General features: G+C 42.1%; 2 protein-coding genes across 2 annotated transcripts; both read right to left on the minus strand.

Annotated features, from left to right (window-relative positions):
• Positions 1-1,081: 1,081 nt before the first annotated feature.
• Positions 1,082-11,339, minus strand: LOC117260195 (rhodopsin kinase grk7-b). The gene is made up of 4 exons (XM_033632117.2): positions 10,678-11,339; positions 9,816-10,253; positions 7,722-7,993; positions 1,082-3,960 (listed from the first exon to the last, which is right to left on the minus strand). Exons 1-4 carry the CDS (start codon positions 11,275-11,277, stop codon positions 3,633-3,635), a joined length of 1,638 nt encoding a protein of 545 aa, XP_033488008.1. The 5' UTR covers positions 11,278-11,339; the 3' UTR covers positions 1,082-3,632.
• Positions 11,340-14,469: 3,130 nt separating this feature from the next.
• Positions 14,470-16,953, minus strand: rnf7 (ring finger protein 7). The gene is made up of 3 exons (XM_033632121.2): positions 16,730-16,953; positions 16,543-16,590; positions 14,470-14,954 (listed from the first exon to the last, which is right to left on the minus strand). Exons 1-3 carry the CDS (start codon positions 16,893-16,895, stop codon positions 14,836-14,838), a joined length of 333 nt encoding a protein of 110 aa, XP_033488012.1. The 5' UTR covers positions 16,896-16,953; the 3' UTR covers positions 14,470-14,835.
• Between the last annotated feature and the right edge of the window lie 569 nt (positions 16,954-17,522).

Below are 17,522 nucleotides of genomic sequence, written 5' to 3' on the forward strand. Positions count from 1 at the left end.
CACAGACACACGCATGTGCATGTGTGCACTAATGCAGACACACACTCAGCGCCAAAGAAGGGAAAAAGCAGCTATATCGCTGGTGTGATACCATCCTGAGGATGCCAGGGCTGAGCTGAAGTGTGGCACATGCCTTTGATGTGAATCCAGAGCATGGGCATGTAACAAACGCAGATACCAAATTACACCCCGTCCTGCTTTGATCTCTAAAACCCCATGCCTGCTTCTACAGAGGTAATAAGATTGTGTGTGTGTGTGTGTGTGTGTGTGAGAGAGAGGGAAAGAGAGTGAGAGTGTGTGTGTTTATTTAGATGTGTGCGCACATCTTAGCCTGCATGATCAGTGTTAACACAAGAATGCGAAGATGCATAAGTGTGCATGCACGCATGTGTGTCTGCATGCATGACTGCAAATGTGCAATGACACGGGCAGTGTGTGTGTGTGTGTATGTGTGTGTGTGTGTGTGTGTGTGTGTGTGTGTGTTGCAGAGTGGCTCATGCAGCTTGTGTATTGGAGGGCAGGAGTTAGAGCGTCCACCCGTGGGGAACTAAACCCTGGCAGAGGCTTGTAGGCACCTGGTAAAAACATGTTCCTGGAGACCTTCTGCCGAGTTTGTCTTGTCGTCACGTCGTCCACAGTGGACTCCCCACTCTGCCTTCGCAGCCGACGATGATCAGGTTGCGTCTTGGATTTCCATCTTGAACCACCCTCTAATCTCATGACAGTTGAGCGTGAACGGAACCACTTCTCAGCCCTGTAAGGTCACCCCCTCGCAGGACTTAGCACAACACATGTTTATGTGTCCCTCATTACCTAAATGTGTCTGAGGTTTTGGAGTGGTGCACTAAGGGATGGATGATACACTCTGAATCAAATATTCAGGTGACGTTATGTTGTAATCATGGATGTACTGTGGTTACTATAAAGAGACAAGGGCACTCCCTTTTCAGACTGACCCTGGCTGTTTGGATATGTGATGATAGGTCAGTCAGGGATCATCAAAATAACTCCATAACTTTGGATGTCATCACTATGGCAAGACAAATTTGCTAACAGAAATCATTGCAACAGTGTTGCACAATAATAATAATAATAAACTTTATTTATATAGCACCTTTAATACAAGAAATGCTGCACAAAGTGCTTTACAATAAGGGCAGTATAAGCACTGAGTGCTTCATATGAAATTATGGACATAATGGACATAAAACAGAACTGATTCTTAAAATCATAGAGTTGTAAAACTATAAATTGTAAAATCAAGTAAGATTTTAAAAGAGTTGCAAAAGTGTAAAGAGGAAGAGTTTCAGACCTGTATCGGGAAAGTCAGAGGTAGTTAAAGTCTAAAGTGAAGAGATAGGGTTTTTTTTTAAAGATATTAAGCGGAGCTAGCTTCCCTGATATCTACAGGTAGTGTGTTCCATAGCTTTGGGGCGTAACTAACAAAGGCTGCATCCCCGATCTTCTTCTGGCTGTTGCTGGAAGGATTTGTTTTATTTTGCTCAAGCATTTAAAACATTTGCATTTCTTTTTCATCACATCTCATCAAAAAAAGTCATCTCCCAGCATAAAAATGTAGTAAAAAAGAGCCCAGAAAAGGTATCACAAAGCAATAAATAGTATAAAAAATCATTACAAGTCAAAAAAGGTCACATAGAATATTAGAAAATGTTAAGTTGGCATTATAAAATCACTTTTAATATTACAAAATATCATTGGCACTGTAATGCAGCTCTTTATGTGAGTAAATCTAAAAAGACTTACATTGTCATTTAAGACTCGAGGACTGGAACAAAGTACAACAGAGGTAAAAATTATAATTTGAGTTATAAATAAGACACCAAGCTGACATCAAAGAAGTCGCCTCAGGTCGCCAAAGGTTGCACTTGAACACACCACAATGACTGCAACCAGCAGTCAACTAGCATGTATATTCTGCACCTGCATGAGAGGAAATAACTGTCCATACCAGCAGACGGCGGTAGTCTGTATTTGTTTTTGTTTTTTTTCAAAAAGGAGAGCGGAAGACTGAAATGATGTATTCAAGACGCTAGTTAGCCAGTTAGCACATTAACAACACAACCTGATGCTGAAAGACCAAAAGGATATTTACCGTGGACTAGCGAACAATAACACAAACAATTACGAACTGTTTCTGCTCAAGAGCTCAAAGGCTAAAAAACACTTACCTCATATAACAAATTAGTTTCAATCTCATGCCCTCTTGACTTTAGCTGTTTGTTTATTTACCTCCCGTCTGTTTTATTCCATGCGTGCTGAGCTGATCACTCATCGATGAGTTTAGCCACCCCAACTTGGCCAAAAGAAAGCCAACCAGGGCCAACTTGTACCAAGGGTGCAGGACACACCGCCAAAACTAGGGATATCAGACACTTTCTGACGACCTGTCATTGACCAATGGCTGACCACCAGCTTGGTGTGCTAGGGCCCTAAGGTTTGAGCCCATCCAGGGACCTTTGTCACATTACCTCCTCATTTCCTCTCTATGTTCACTACAAAATAAAGGCAAAAAAATACCTGAAAAAACACCTGAAAGAAAAAAGAAACCTCCCAAGTTTCTCAAATGATCATCCGGGGATGAAAACTCTCAAATTAAACAGTTCTTATTAATAATAGGACACAGATCTCCTCCAACCAGAGGCTTTTGTCATGCAGTAGGAATCAAAATCCAAATGGATACTAGAACTAACCATTTCTGAAAGCCAAATAGATGTTTGTTGTTGTTGTGCTTTAAATAGTAAGCATCTCTCTCTTAGGTTGTTTGTGGCTTGTAAACAGGCTGATCTGGGGGGTAACAGAGGGGGTTGGTATTGCCTTGTTAAAGCCAAGAATTAAACATTAACATCTTTTTTTTCCTTTTTTTTTTTAGTGGAAAAACTATGACAATTTGTCTCCCTGCATCTCCTTGTTAAAGCAGAACGAGTCATCCAGTTCTTGTAAATACCGCAGCAGCAGCCAGGGTAATGGGGGTGATGATGAGTGCTGCGGGAGGTCGAGCGCACTGTATGGGTGTCTGGCGGCACTTAGTGGTGAACGTCTGCTACTGAGCGACTTCACTGAGGTTGCATTACACTGTCCGGTCACATGAGCAAAAGGCACTCATGGCATTTATGTCTGTCTGACAAATGTGGCACATTGCTCCAAATACCGATAATAATCCTGCTGCTATTCGGTGACATACATACACCATTATGTGGCTTGTTTACAAACACATGTAAACACTTTGGCCTGCCAAACTGGCCGAGTGATGTAATGGAAACTATGCATGCACTGGGGTCTGCTGTCTCAAAGGGGAATAGAGGGCAAAGTATAAAGCAGCAGTTGCATTACAATGTCAGCGTGTGTTTCCATCCAGGCATAACACTGAAAACAAAAATGGTGGTTTTATTTTACCACTGAGGCAGATGTCCCATCATGTTTGGCCGTAGCATCAAGATGATTCCTCTTTAGGAATGCAATACACCCAGACTAAGGAAAAGAGCACGTTGCTGTTTTAAAAGGTACCTGAGGTGCTTCATTTGGTTTTATAGCAGGCACTTTGGAAGTGTAAAAGAAATTAAAGGACTTTCATGTATTATTGGTCTGAACAGCTGATGAGTAGATAAAATGCCTCACAAAATAATGCACATCCTTGATTCCCACACGGTCTCACGACTGTGGCCGTTGCATTTGGGGTCGTTCAGCTCGTCAAACACTCCGGTGTCGATCATCTCCTTCTGCCACTGGATGGACACAGCGCCTGTGCTGAACTGCTTGAAGAATTTCTCATCCTTGGCGTCAAACTTAATATCCTCCTCCTCGGAGTTGTCCCTAAACTCGTCCATGTCCTTGGCGTAGACCACGTTGGATTTTGGCACCCATGGGGGCTCCACCAGCCCGGCCTCCAGACGGTGGAAATTGATGCTCTTGAAAAAGTGGTGGTTTCGTGGGTCCTCACCGCTGGTATCAGAAAGACACAAAAGACAATTAATGATCGGACTTAGATAGAAAATGAGGTTATAAAAGCAGGAGGCGGGTGAAATGATTTAACTGGGCAGTAAAAGTGTTCATGTGGGGCATTAAAAGTTGATATACTGTATAATAGACAATTCTCATATAGTCTACATAATTTAACAGAGTACAAATTTTATTAGCTTCATTACACAACACCTTAAGAGAGTTGCAGTAAAAAGAAGAAAAGAAAAGAAAAGTAAGAGAAAAATGATAGAATGCAGGTCACATCCGAGTCCATCTATCCAGGCATCAAATGCACCCTACTCTCCTTGACTTCACAGACGATCTCGCTCTCCCTTCAACCAACTGCTCAACAACTTTTCCAGACAGGTTGGACTCAATATCAATGCCTCCAAAACAAAAGTGATGTGTGTAAACACCACCCCCACAGCACCCATTCCTGTGAATGGGGAACCACTTGAGTCTGTGGAAGACTTCAACTACCTGGGCAGCCTCATCAGTAAGTACATTCGGACCCAAAAAGACTTCAAAGCAAGGCAGGGAAAGGCTCAGGTTGCCCTCTCCCAAGATGCTCCTGTTCTGCTGTACGGCTGAGAGAGTGGTCACAACAGACATGATAAGGTTGGAAGCCTCGTCCAACCTTCAACTATGCAAGAAAATAGGTAGCCGGAGCATTACCTAGGAAATCACACACAGACCAGGACCAGATCACGAGAGTCGCCTTAAGATGGACACTACCAGGCAGAAGAAAGCCTGGAAGGCCCAAAACCAACTGTGCGCAGAACTGTGACACTGGAGCTGGAAAAGATGAACCTGTCATAGGGAGAGGCGCAACATGCTGCCAAGGATCACATGCAATGGAAAGAGTCAACTGAAGCCATATGTCCAATAGGGGATGAAGAGGAGTACGTAAGTAAGTTACATCCAAGTTACACCCACAAAGGTATTTTCACTTCATTATCCTGATTAGACTCTAGCTCTCCTGTTAGTTTAATTAGTTTATTTGATGCACCTATCAGGATGGGACAAGTCACGCTGATATTGTCCTTGATAGTATACTCACAAAAACCCCAACATCAGACTTCAACCTGAGTGGAAGTTTCATCAGTCACGATGAATAAAAGTGCACCTGAAGTAGATAATACATAATAATAAATAGGTGAGCCTTAAAAGGGGTGAAAAAGAAAGTCAGACTTCTCCATTAGATGGACGCTCTAACAGCAAGAACACCACCCCTTTGTTTTGCAGTGTCGTCCCTATGATGATGAGCTCAGCTTTTTTGGAACCTTGGTGTCATCAAGAGAACAAGCACATTTCCACCAGTTTTGAGCAGAACCATTGTAATCAAGGATGTGCCATCAACAGAGGGCGTTGCACAATGCGCAGCAGAAATAATCTGTAGTAGTAAGATGGTGGATCACATTGATTACCTGCAAGCTTTTGTTCTGTTATTACAGATACTTATTTTAATCCAAAAAACAAGTATGGACCAACTGTTAATGATAAGAGGATGCAGAAGACTATGACTGTGAGGGTTTCGGCTTTGTCTCTCCCTTGTGTTTCCTGTTTTCTGTCCCTAGTGTCTCATGTCTGCTTTCAGTCTGTGGCTGAATCCAAAAGTTCACCCTCTGGTCTTGTAGACTGAGCCCTCGCAGACTTCAGTTGTACGTAGTGTGACGTATTTACTGTCATCATGTTAAGTCTGCGAGGGCGGAGACTGCAAGCTGCTGATAGACAGCCCTTGAGACTGTTTTACTCATTGCCGTGGGAACGTTCAACTATCGCTGCCCTCATATTCATAGATATGTCATTTAAGCTGATGAACAGTGCTGAACTAATCTGTTCCTGAAGATAACAAGCTATAAATCATATGTATAACCTTTTTTGTGACTGAACAAAAATGTAGGCTATTAATACATTTCAGGCTACACATGCTCAAAAACAGAATTAAGTGTGTAAATAAGGACAGGAGGACTACTCAATGAATTGGGCATAAGTTACATTAAAAACCCTTCTTTTATGTTTTTCAGCCATTTCTTAGTCTATTGTGCTGCACAGCCTGTTAGGCTGCAATAATAAAAATGCATTTTCAGTCTGTACTTATACATATTTCTGTATCATGATGTGGTTGAATATTATTTCTGCATAAAGAAGAAGAAAATCCGCACACTGAATTAGAGCTCCCACTTTAGTTTTTAATGACTAAAAAAGCAACGTTTTGACTCAAATGGTCTTCATCAGGCAACTTCAAAAGGAGCTTTTGACTGGGAGATCTAATTCAGTGTGCGGATTTTCTTCTTCTTTCTGCATGGACCCCTATTATCCAGCACCTGACCTAAAACAGGATTGGATGTGCGCACAACTACTCTGTCTTCTGTGAATATTATTTCTGGCCTACACAATTCAATTAGCATTTTAATAGGCCTAACTATCAATAACTATTGTATACATTCATAAGATGAATTGTGGGTTATGAAATCAGTGAAGTCTGCACCCCAAGCAGACTCTCTGGAAGTCTGCAGGAAGTCCACTTGAGGCCCCTTGAGGGCTGGATAAATTGTGGGTTTGGACAGCCCTAAGCACTCCCGGACTTCCCGTAAACGTGCCCGCAAAGCCTGCCAGTCTGCAAGTACGGTGAAGTCCGGACATTTGGATTCAGCCTGTCTCTGTGTTTGTTGGGCATGGCCTCCTGGTTTCCTCCTCCTGCCAATCCTCCTGAGTGCCAGCAGCTGCTGAACCTGCACACCTGAACCACATCAACAATCAGTCCACTGCAGTGTGAAACCCCAGCTCAAACATCCAGACTCTGCCAGAGTTCAGTCAGGACAGACATCAAGGCCAGCTTCTAAGTGTTTTGACACTTCTCTTTTTGTACTTTTTGGACATCAAATCACACTTAATGTGTCTCAGGTTCACCGCGCCTGCTTCAACCATCACCTGCCACGTCCAGCCTCGTTCTTGTCTTCTGCCTCTGGATTTGGACTGCTCTGTCTTCAGCTCCTCTGCCTGCTCTGCTTTGCTATTACCAGCCCACCTCAGCCATCATTTCATTCAAGCCATCAGCCCCACATCTTAAAAGTACAATAAACTGCCTCAAACCACTCAGTTTCCTGGTTGTGTTTGCATTTGGTTCCAAAGTTGAACTGTCACAACAATGACATGCAAGACTCAGTCCTCTCTTTCCAACCTGTAGAATATGACATGTGACATCATTTGCCCTTCAGGTCAAGGGAAACCTCTTTTTAGCTCCAGCTGGGGGCCAACCTTTTGGGTTACGAACCAATTTTGTTGGTCAAAATGCTCTGAATGGTACAAATTTAAGTGCAGGAACTGAAATGGAACCCGTCCATGTTGTTGGTAAACAGGTATAAGGAAGTTAATTCTGTATTTTAAAATCCAGAAATGGTCCAAAATTGTTGCTTGCATTTATTTTAGTCTGCTGTAGTTGCTGGTGCTGGTGGGAATGTAGTGCTTCATAATAAGATGTTTTGTCATCTATCCTGTTCACTTAATCATCTCGTGACGTCTTCAAGGTGTCCTGACCTCCAGGTCTGGACTTGAACTCAGTGTGGTACTCACGGGTCTGTTTCTATAAGGACTGTATCATACAAACAGTATGTTTTCACAGGTGCGAAGGACGTTCCACATTTTCTTGATGGGTAATTTGTTCCATGACGTCAACACCATTGACCTCAAGTTGCAATCTTACGCTTGAGAAAAATAGTTTAAAAATAGTTTTTGCTTACCGGCACCCGAAGCGATGGGCCACCTTTTTCTTGAGAAAGCGGCAGATGAGTTCTTTGGTGGGAGGATCAAAGTTTTTGTGTTCAAACTTGCACTCGTCCTCCAGAGTGCGACGAGTCACCTCCTCATTCTGCACCTTTTCTCTGAAGTCTTTAAAAGGCAAACGGGCGGCCACCATCTCATAGAAGCTGCAGCCCAGAGCCCACCAGTCCACAGACGTGCGGTAGTACTCCTGCTTCAGAATCTCAGGGGCCATGTAACCAGTCGTACCAGCCTGACAACACACACAGGGGAGAGACAAAGTAGCATGAGGGACAATTCAAAGAGATGTAAGCCCTCTCTGTACCTCTGAGGTTTTACTTCAGTTTTAGAGTCTGTTTAGTTATTGAGGTTGGGTTAGATCCTGGGGACCAGGGATGGTAATTATGAGGGAGGGGAGGGGGTTATTTACTTTTGCTGACAGTAGTTGGAGTGTTTTTTGTTTTTTTTTTCTTCAAATAAAAAAATAATAATAGGTTAAATGTTAAGGTTTGGGTAAGGTTTATTTTTATACTGCTGTGTTGTTCTGAGATATTGGGGGATAGTATTAGTATTGGGGGATAGTATTAGTATATAGTTGCCCGATCAATTGCGCCCAACCGGCTGTCAGACTTTGGATGAATTTTTGACATGCCTTGGTGGTTGTCATCAGCGGCTCGCACAGTAGAATTACAACTTCTGTCCCACTGACTTTCTTGGGAAAAGAAATGAGATTTTTAAAATGTCGTGATAAGATAAAACATAAAAGTTTTTAAATTAGTCATTTACAACAGTAATAGAGTGCTAAGTGCCACAAAAGTTTCATTTAGCCTACGTGTTTGTCTTTTTAAGTATAATCCAGAAATATATTCTCCCCAAAAATCACGTGACTCTAAAAATAGAGCTGTGTTGTTGTTCAGAATTGTACAACAACATTAGAGAGTGCAAAGTCCAAAATGATCACAGGGATCTGAAACCCCCTCAGTCCGCTGAGGGTTAATGATGCACACCTGGGGATACTCGTTAGCCTGTTCCAATGTGTGTTCACCAAATGCTAGGAAGGACTCTTGCCTTGCCTCTCTAGGATCCTTCCTTGGAAGGACTCGCCCTACCAAGGAAGGATCCTTGAGTTTGAGAAACACCAACTGGCTCTAGACAGGGCCATTCATGTTGGCCACCCTAGCCCTCTGACACACTTCACACACACAGGAGAAGTTTAATTTTGTTGCAATGTTGCAACTTCAATGTTTAATGCCACTAAATCCTTCACACTAGACCTTTAAGCTACCTTTTGCCCAACACATCAGGTGGTAACTTTCTAGGAATTTAGGCCTGCATAGGATTTTTCTTTTTTTAGGACAAAAGTATTTGAGACCAGACAGAATAATCTTGTCTGGTAAATGATTCACCTTTTTAAAGTTCATTTTCTTTATCTACAACAGACTATCTTGAGCAGCATCTACATAATGGAAAATTAAATAGGGAAACATGGAGACAAAAATACAGACAAACAATGAGACACTGTTACAGCAAGTAATGCTGCATTAATTGACCTCCATCAGGTCGGTCAGCTGACAAATAAGACATGATTGTTCACCCTGTGTCACGTCTATAGTGAGTGGAGGCCTGCTGTGAGTCTCCTGACTCATCTCCTTGGACAGACACGTGGAGGCCATATCTGGTATTAGTACAGCATAGATTAACCAGCCAATGCTAACAGGCTGTGCTCAGCCTGCCGTACATTTCTCGACCTGTGTAGCATCCAACTCTGGATGAGGTCAGGCCCTTTTTAATGAGATTAATTTAAGTCACACAGTGTTATGCTCTCTTATGCTGTCTGTCAGAGCAGGACTTAGAGCTACCATACCTATTCCTGGTAAGCTGCTTGTAGTGGTGGGATAGTGTGCAGATATACAGGGTGGTGGTATTAAAACAGAGCACATAACAGTATGCCCAGGAGAACATAGAGATTTCGTAGGGTAGCATAAACCACAGAGAGGCTTTGCAGAGTGCATTTCAGTGCAAACGTCTGACAGCAAACACTGTAGGTTAATCCAGGGTTAGATCACCACACTAACCTTCTGGCAGATCGATTTGCCCTTCGGCAGCTCCACAGCCAATCCAAGGTCTGACAGCCGACACTGTCCTTTGGCATCTAGCAGCACATTCTCAGGCTTCATGTCCCGGTACACAATGTCCATGGAGTGCAGGTGGAGCAGCCCAGTGGTTATCTGGGCCATGTAGTATACAACACGGTCCATACGGATTCCCCTTACCCCGAGCTCGTAGATGTGGAACCTGAGGTCTCCTCCATTCATGAGGTCCATGACCAGGCACAGGTGGTTCTTGTTGTCGTAAGCGTAAGCCAGGTTCACAATGAAGAGGCTGTTGACCTTCTCCAGGATCTCCTTCTCCAGAAGGGCCAGCCTCTCGCTACCTTTCTTCTTCAAGCGCCTCTTGTCCAGCTTCTTGCAGGCGTACATTTGGCCTGTGTGTTTCACCTGCACTGCACACACCTGCAAGACAGAGGAATGTTATTGTGCCATCCTTAAATATGTTTCAGAGCAAGAAAATGTACATTTTACTGACCAGTGACCACCGTGGCTACATGCAGTAGTTGATGATAAATGCTAAAACATAATGTGACAGTGGAGCAGGCAGAGAAAATGCTTAATTCAGTCCACTAATGTCTATTACATAGCAAGCTGCAGAGTACTCACATTAGCACCCATAAGCTACTGGTCATTCCAGGTCAAGTGAGGCAGCAAAACCCTGAGTATATTGAATTGATTAACAGTGCATTTAATCGCTCATGAATTCAGCTTTTCATTTGCAAGAGAAGGAATGCTATGTCTTCTCTCAAAATTATTTCACTTTTACTTTCAATTCATCACTTCAACTCAGATATAGTAGTTCAGATGTTTGGATTTCTGCACCTACCTCACCAAAACCACCTCTTCCCAAAGTCCTAAACTCATAAAAGTATTTGTCATTGATCCTCTGCTTCTCGTACTCCTTCCACTGCATGAACCGATAAAAAAAGGGGCTATTCAGATACTCCGAGAAAGGTTTTCCCTGCAGGAAGTCTCTTGTGGCTTCTCTTATCTGGCCCAACATCGCCTTGTCGAAGTTCTTGTCTGATAAATCCTTGCATATTTCAGCTTCCTCTCCTGTCAGGTAGGAGAGAAAACTCTTGGACTCAGGTTGACAGAACTTAGTGAGCAGGCTGTGTTTGGCCTTCTCCCTGGCCTCATCCTCAGCAAAGCTCCAGTCACTCAGCTCCTCCAGAAACTCAGTGGCGGCCTTGTACTGAGGGTTGGAGGCCAGGAGGAACTGCCGGAACAGCTTCCTCCCAATAGGCTGTCGCTCACACAGTGACTCGTACTTCCTCCCCACTGCTGCCAGGAGGGCAGAGGACATCTTTGGTCTGGGCAGCGTCAGGGAGAGCCTCTGTTTTCTCAGCTTATCGCGATCTATGTGCTGAGCCCTCAGGTAGGCCGTGTTAGCCACCAGGTTGTCCAGTCCCAGCAGGTCACCCATGTTGGATGTGTCCTGTGACAAGGGCAGCTGGGCCTGATCAACTACGGCGCCACAGCTCACTCATTTGCAGGTTCCAGGCACAACTGAGCACCTGCATCCTGAACATCCTGCACCTCTTGCGCCACGCCTCCTGTAGCATTAAAAGTACCGATGTCCTCTGGGATTTGCCATCAGCTAAGTGTCTTTACACGCTTACATGTAGACGGCACCAAGGGAAAGCAACTTATGTGGTCTGAACTTAAGAGGCTTTGGGCTCAACTATTTTTAGGAGATGCAAAGTGCCTGTGTGCAGTAATTTGGCTGCCAGCATGACACAATGAGGTGACAGATCCTGACCTTTACAAGTTTTGGCTGATTACAGCTTGTTATGAGACAAAGAAGCCGCTGAGAGAGCTGCGTGTGAATAATATGTTCAGTACGCAATAAAGCATGCACGTCATTGCTTATTGTGAGAGGAAGAGTGACAGCCTCGCTAAATTAGCCCTAATTGGTTAAGTAAGCAGCCTAAGATATTCATTTTTGAATTAGCTGTCAGGAGAGTGAAGGCCCTGCACTCATACTTGAGGATTTCAGCGATTCAGCATAACAAATCTTATATTGTAGCTGGAGCAATTTCAAAAACTACATCTTCATTTTCATTTACTTAAAACCACATTGCTGGTATTTAACATCTCTTAAAAATGTACTAATGATCACGATTTTTTTGTGAGACACGTACAGAGACAGTGGACTTTCTTATTTCTTATTTATTCATTTATTTTTGGGGGGCATTTCTGCCTTCATTAGATGGGGAGAGAGATGCAGCAAAGGGCCAGAGATGGAATCGAGCCAGCGGCTGTTGCAGCAAGGACATAGCCTTCGCACATGGGGCACCGGCTCTTCTATGTCAGTTGGAGGGCGCCCCAACAGTGGACTTTCTGTTGCCACACCTCCACCTATAGAGGATATGGACATAATAACATGAACAACTGCACCAATAACAATGCAGTTGATTGAAATAGACCTGCTTTACATGTTTGCTTACAGTCCAGATTATTTTGGATTGGAGAGACATCTGTTTTCTCTCTAATATAATGGAACTAGATGGCACTCAGCTTGCGTTGGATTAAGTGCCAACAAAATATGTTTAAAAAACTCTGCAGCAATGTCTCTTTACTGAAATCATGACCCAGATACTCAAGATAATCCACAGACCTTGTTGTGAGCAGTTTCATGTAGGAACTATTGTCTTTTTCCAAACTCCACCCACCAACCGTATGACTGCGCAGAAGGAAGAGTGCATCTACTCATGGACGAGAGCTGAGCTAGCAGTAGATGCTTTCTCCTGAGCAGTGAAAGCTGCAGCCTTAATACCTGTGAAATCACATCCAGCATCCTATTAACTGTGCTTCAAGGCACTGAGATAGGGAGTGCTTCTTGTTTACTTCCCCCACATGGTCAAGAGGTTTGCAGCAGCGTCCTTGCAGTCATTAGCCTAATGTGTAAGTGAATTATCCTGATCAGTCTTACCCACTTACAGCATTCCTTGACAAGGAAACTGTGATCAGTGTTATTTTTCAGAGAGAACACTGAGCTGTCCTACATGAATGTGAAAGCAATACTGTAACTGAAGATAATATATGTGAAGATCTGTGGGCAAACTGTCAGAAAGGAATTATGGAAAGAGTTTGATTGGAAAATAAAAAATCTGATATTTTAATACTCCCCTCATTCCCTCATTATGTCATCATATATGAAAGAAACCTCAGTGGCATTGTGTCGGAAAAATAAGGGATCACACACATATTTTTTGGGCGGCCCAATAATTCAGGGGTTTTGGGGAAGCGTTAAGAAAGAAACTGACAAAATCATGGAGGTAGATGTCCCACTACCCGTTAATATTTCTGTTAGGAGTTATCCCTAAAGATAGACATGGCACTGATCAGAGGTTTTTACTGAGGATACCTACTGATTGCCTAGAAAAAAATGATAATGATGAACTGCAAAGATGCAAAACCACCAACTATAACCCAGTGGATGCAGAGACTCAGAACAGTTTACATGATGAAACGAATGACAGCAAGTCTGCAACTGAAAGATTGTACTATAATGGAATATCACTCAATATGTCATTGTTATGTTCCTCTGTAACTGAACCTGCTCTGGTGTTAATGCAGCCCCCCTTTGTAATTCTTAGTTTTGTGCTATATATTATATCATACATATTATACATATATTCTCATTATTATATACTTAAGTATATTATTTAGCTTTTATTGTTCTGTGTTACTTTGTTGTTGTTTTTTTAAATATAATTTTAAGAGGTCCTGTGTCAGGGAATGTTCAGTTAACTGTAAAAATTGAACACTAACTAAAAAGTAAAAAAAAAAATCCATGAAACATTCACCCATATGTAATTATTCCACACTTCAAGTTTGGTAAAATCTAAATTTTGTCTTAATAACTGCTTTACAGAGGTGGAAGAAGTACTCAGATCTTTTAAGTAACAATAGCACAATTTAAAAAATCTGTTACAGGTAAATCTTACACAAACAGGTATTAGCAGCATATTGTACACTCCACTGCTGTTGATTTGAATAGGTGACGTGTGAAACTGGATGAAGGCCAGCCTCACCCTACAGGTATAACAACTGCTCGTGGTTAGCATGGCCACCCTCCAGGTAGTTCACTTTGACTGCCAAAGGACTTACGGCATTAAGGTGACTTAAGGAGGTAAGTTTACCTGGACATGGATGTTTGTTGGTTGCTAAATCATTGTGACCTCCACAGATGATGATCAAAATGTGCAGATTTAAAGGAATGAGAGGAGTTTTTATACATAAAGGACATGAACATGTTTTCCCACAAAACCACTTCTTTGTTGCACAAGAAGCCAACCCACCGTAATAATAAATGGTGTCTAATCACAAGCAGCAGTTCAAGAATCAGTCTGAAATGTAAGAATTATCATTTTAATTATAAATTGGTTAAAGAATAAATGAAAGTTAATATAAAGCTTGGCAAGATTTAATGCTAGATTTGAAACTCAACAGTTTTTGATTCTTGTTGATGACATTCTTGTCAGTAGCAAAAAGCTAAACCAATGTGCACTTTCTTTAATTTTAACTAAAACATCTGTTGCATAACAACACACCAATGTCCGTAATTTTACTGTACTAAACCCGTTCAAGTTACTGGATGAAAGAATACATGTTTACAGCTATGCACAGTTCTTTATTTTTTAAAAAGACAGTCACATATTCAAGATGTGCTGAACACCACCACCACAGACAATAAAGTAAAGCTAAGATGTGACCAAACACTGCAACGAGGTTCATCCTCTCTTCATGATCCCTCCAGCCACATCATCCGATCAGTGACCAACAAGCCTGTGCCACTTTAATTTTGTCCATGGTCCTCCTTCGGCACCAGGACTACTGGAACATGCATTCATAAGTAGGAGGACAGACGGTTGTTGGTGTCAGTGGCTCTGACGCTGCAGTGATCATTGTCAAGTCTGTCACCACTTTCGGGTGCACACAGGTGTCGTCTGAGAGTCAGACCGCCTGGAGTCGGAGCTTATTTGCCGATTCTTTGAACCACCCAGTCCTGCTGGCAGAGGGGACAGCGGTTGTTCTGCTTCACCCAAAGGGACATGCAGCAGTTATGGAAGGAGTGGTTGCACTCTCCCCATACAACTGAAAGAAGATGAAGACAGAGGACACAGGGAGAGACAATGAATTAGTATTAACAGCTTATGTTATACAGAATATTTAAGTATGACCTTATGTACTTCAATGGTTAATAAAACTAATTTACTCTGAGTTTATCTGTGATTTTTATTTCCATTTTAAGATCTACTATTTTGTTCTCTTCCTTAAGGCACAGTCCTTGTTATCTATGTCATCCTTCTGTACAGTCCAACAAGGCAACATGACTCTTGTTTTGTTCTGCAGTTTGCTGTTATCAAACATAGCTGGCTCAACACACCTGTTAGCAGGTAATTTGATTAACATTATGTTTTAATCACAGGTGTGCACTTGTGGGACTTAACTCAGACTGTAGTCACAAATTTTATGAATTTAGACTTGTCAAAATCAAAAAAGACTCAAGCCGTTTGACTTGAAAATACTTGATACTGTCCATAAAGCTAATTTGGGAAGAGAAAGATATATAGAAATTTGAAGAGAAAAGTATAGATATTTCTCCAATATGAGATGAGATAAATACAGCAACACTGGACAACACATACAGAGTATATTCTATTTTAGCAGCATTAAATTGTGCTACATAAACAGTGCAATGTCAATTTTCTTTTTTTCCTGATTAATTCAGTTGCACTTGTTTTAGGCTGCACAGTGGTGCAGTTGTTAGCATTGTCGCCTCACAGCAAGAGGGTTCCCAATTCTAATCCAATGTGGGGGTTTCAAACCCTTAAGTGGAGGAGCCCCTCTGTGTGGAGTCTGTGTCAGCGTGGGTTTTCTCCAGGTCCTCCAGCTTCCTCCCACAGTCCAAAGACATGCGGGTTAAGTTAACTGGTGACTCTAAATTGCCTGTAGGGGTGAATGTGAGTGTGAATGGTTGTTTGTCTCTATGTGTCAGCCCTGCGATAGTCTGGTGACCTGTCCAGGGTGTACCCTGCCTCTTCCCTATTGACAGCTGGGATAAACTCCAGCCCCCAATAGAAAAAGCAGGTATGAAAAATGACTGAATGAATGCACTGGTTTTAACAAATGAGTACAAATCTGAAAAAGAATTTGTTTTTTTGTAAATTTAATATTACATTATTCTGTAGGTAAAATGCGATTAAATTTGGTTAATAGTGCACTATGACTTGTTTGGGATTCAGAACTCAAAGTGTTTAGGACTTGCGCCTTGACTAGGGACTTGTGAGTCTTGACTTGGGACCTGCCTGTCCTGATTTAGGACTTGACTTGAGACATGCATGTCTTGATTTGAGGCTTGACTTAAGGCATGCATGTCTTGATTTGGGACTTGAATGCAAAGACTTGAGACGTGCAAAACAGTGACTTGGTCGCACCTCTGGCTATAATGTTTAATTCAAACAATGCAATGACGCTCTCTATCTATGCAAGCTAATGTCAACCATTTGTTTTGCATGAAACGACTAAGCAGAAATACACACCCCGCCCTGTGTGATCAGCTTGGTCAGTGTCTTTGACAGCTCCTAACAAGCTAGCTTATGTTAGCTTGTTGGATTAACACAATATGTTAACTAACCAAATGTTAAGTGTTTAGCGTATTTCATAGCCGGCAATATCTTACCAACACAGTCCTCCTGTTTGTTTTCCGCCTGGCATCGGAGACAAGCATCTGCGAATCAAGAAAAACATTTTACAGCTGCACCGTGCCTATGACTTCAGGTATTACTGGTAGCATTAGCCATTCTAGCTACATTAGCCGGTGTCCCAGCTATGCTAGCGGTCTAACAGTGTCTGTTCCTCGGACTCACCCATCACTTGTACCCGGCAAATGGCACAAGTATCGCACTCAACATCCCAGCTCCACATCGCTACAGCGTTCCACTTCTTTAAGGAAAACATCTTGTCCCCACCCGACTTAGAGCCTGAAGAAGTGTTGTGAGAGAGGACGATCCCCGGCTCGTCGCCGTCATCCATCTCTGCTGCACGGTGTCTGAGCTTAGCCAGGGCTAGCTAAGCTAAACAAAATGGACGAAGCGGTTATGAGCAATGCTAATGCTAGAGGGGTTAGCAAACGGCTTGTCTCCATAGCGACGGAAGATGGCGCTGTTATCCAGGATTTAAAGTCTGACTCTTAAAATAACTTGTCACAATATAAACAGCACTTACATCGTGTGATAAAATACCATCATATGAAGACAGAACAGATAAAAAATAACAATAATGAGAATAACTTAATAACAAAAGGGGCAATTTTTCCATCACAGTGGACAATAAATACTATTATAAACATCTGTTTCATGTGTATCACTGTGTGTGAAGAAAAAAAGTAAAATGATTTTTTAGAAAAAAATTCAATGATATAGAAGGTGAAACAACACCGTCCTGTTAAAATATAACTTTATTATATACATATAGAAGTGCCATTGACAAGTGTTCACTGCTAGCTTGTCATCATGCCTTTGAATTTGGCATTAAATATTTCATATTTGAAAATTAAGACTTTGTTTATTTAAAATCAAACAAAACCCCAAATGACCAATATCTGAGATGTTAAAATAAATCCACATTTATTTAGAAATGAGTCATTGATAGAAAGCACCA

Source organism: Epinephelus lanceolatus, chromosome 4 (assembly GCF_041903045.1).
Source record: "Epinephelus lanceolatus isolate andai-2023 chromosome 4, ASM4190304v1, whole genome shotgun sequence".
Classification (NCBI taxonomy): domain Eukaryota; kingdom Metazoa; phylum Chordata; class Actinopteri; order Perciformes; family Serranidae; genus Epinephelus; species Epinephelus lanceolatus.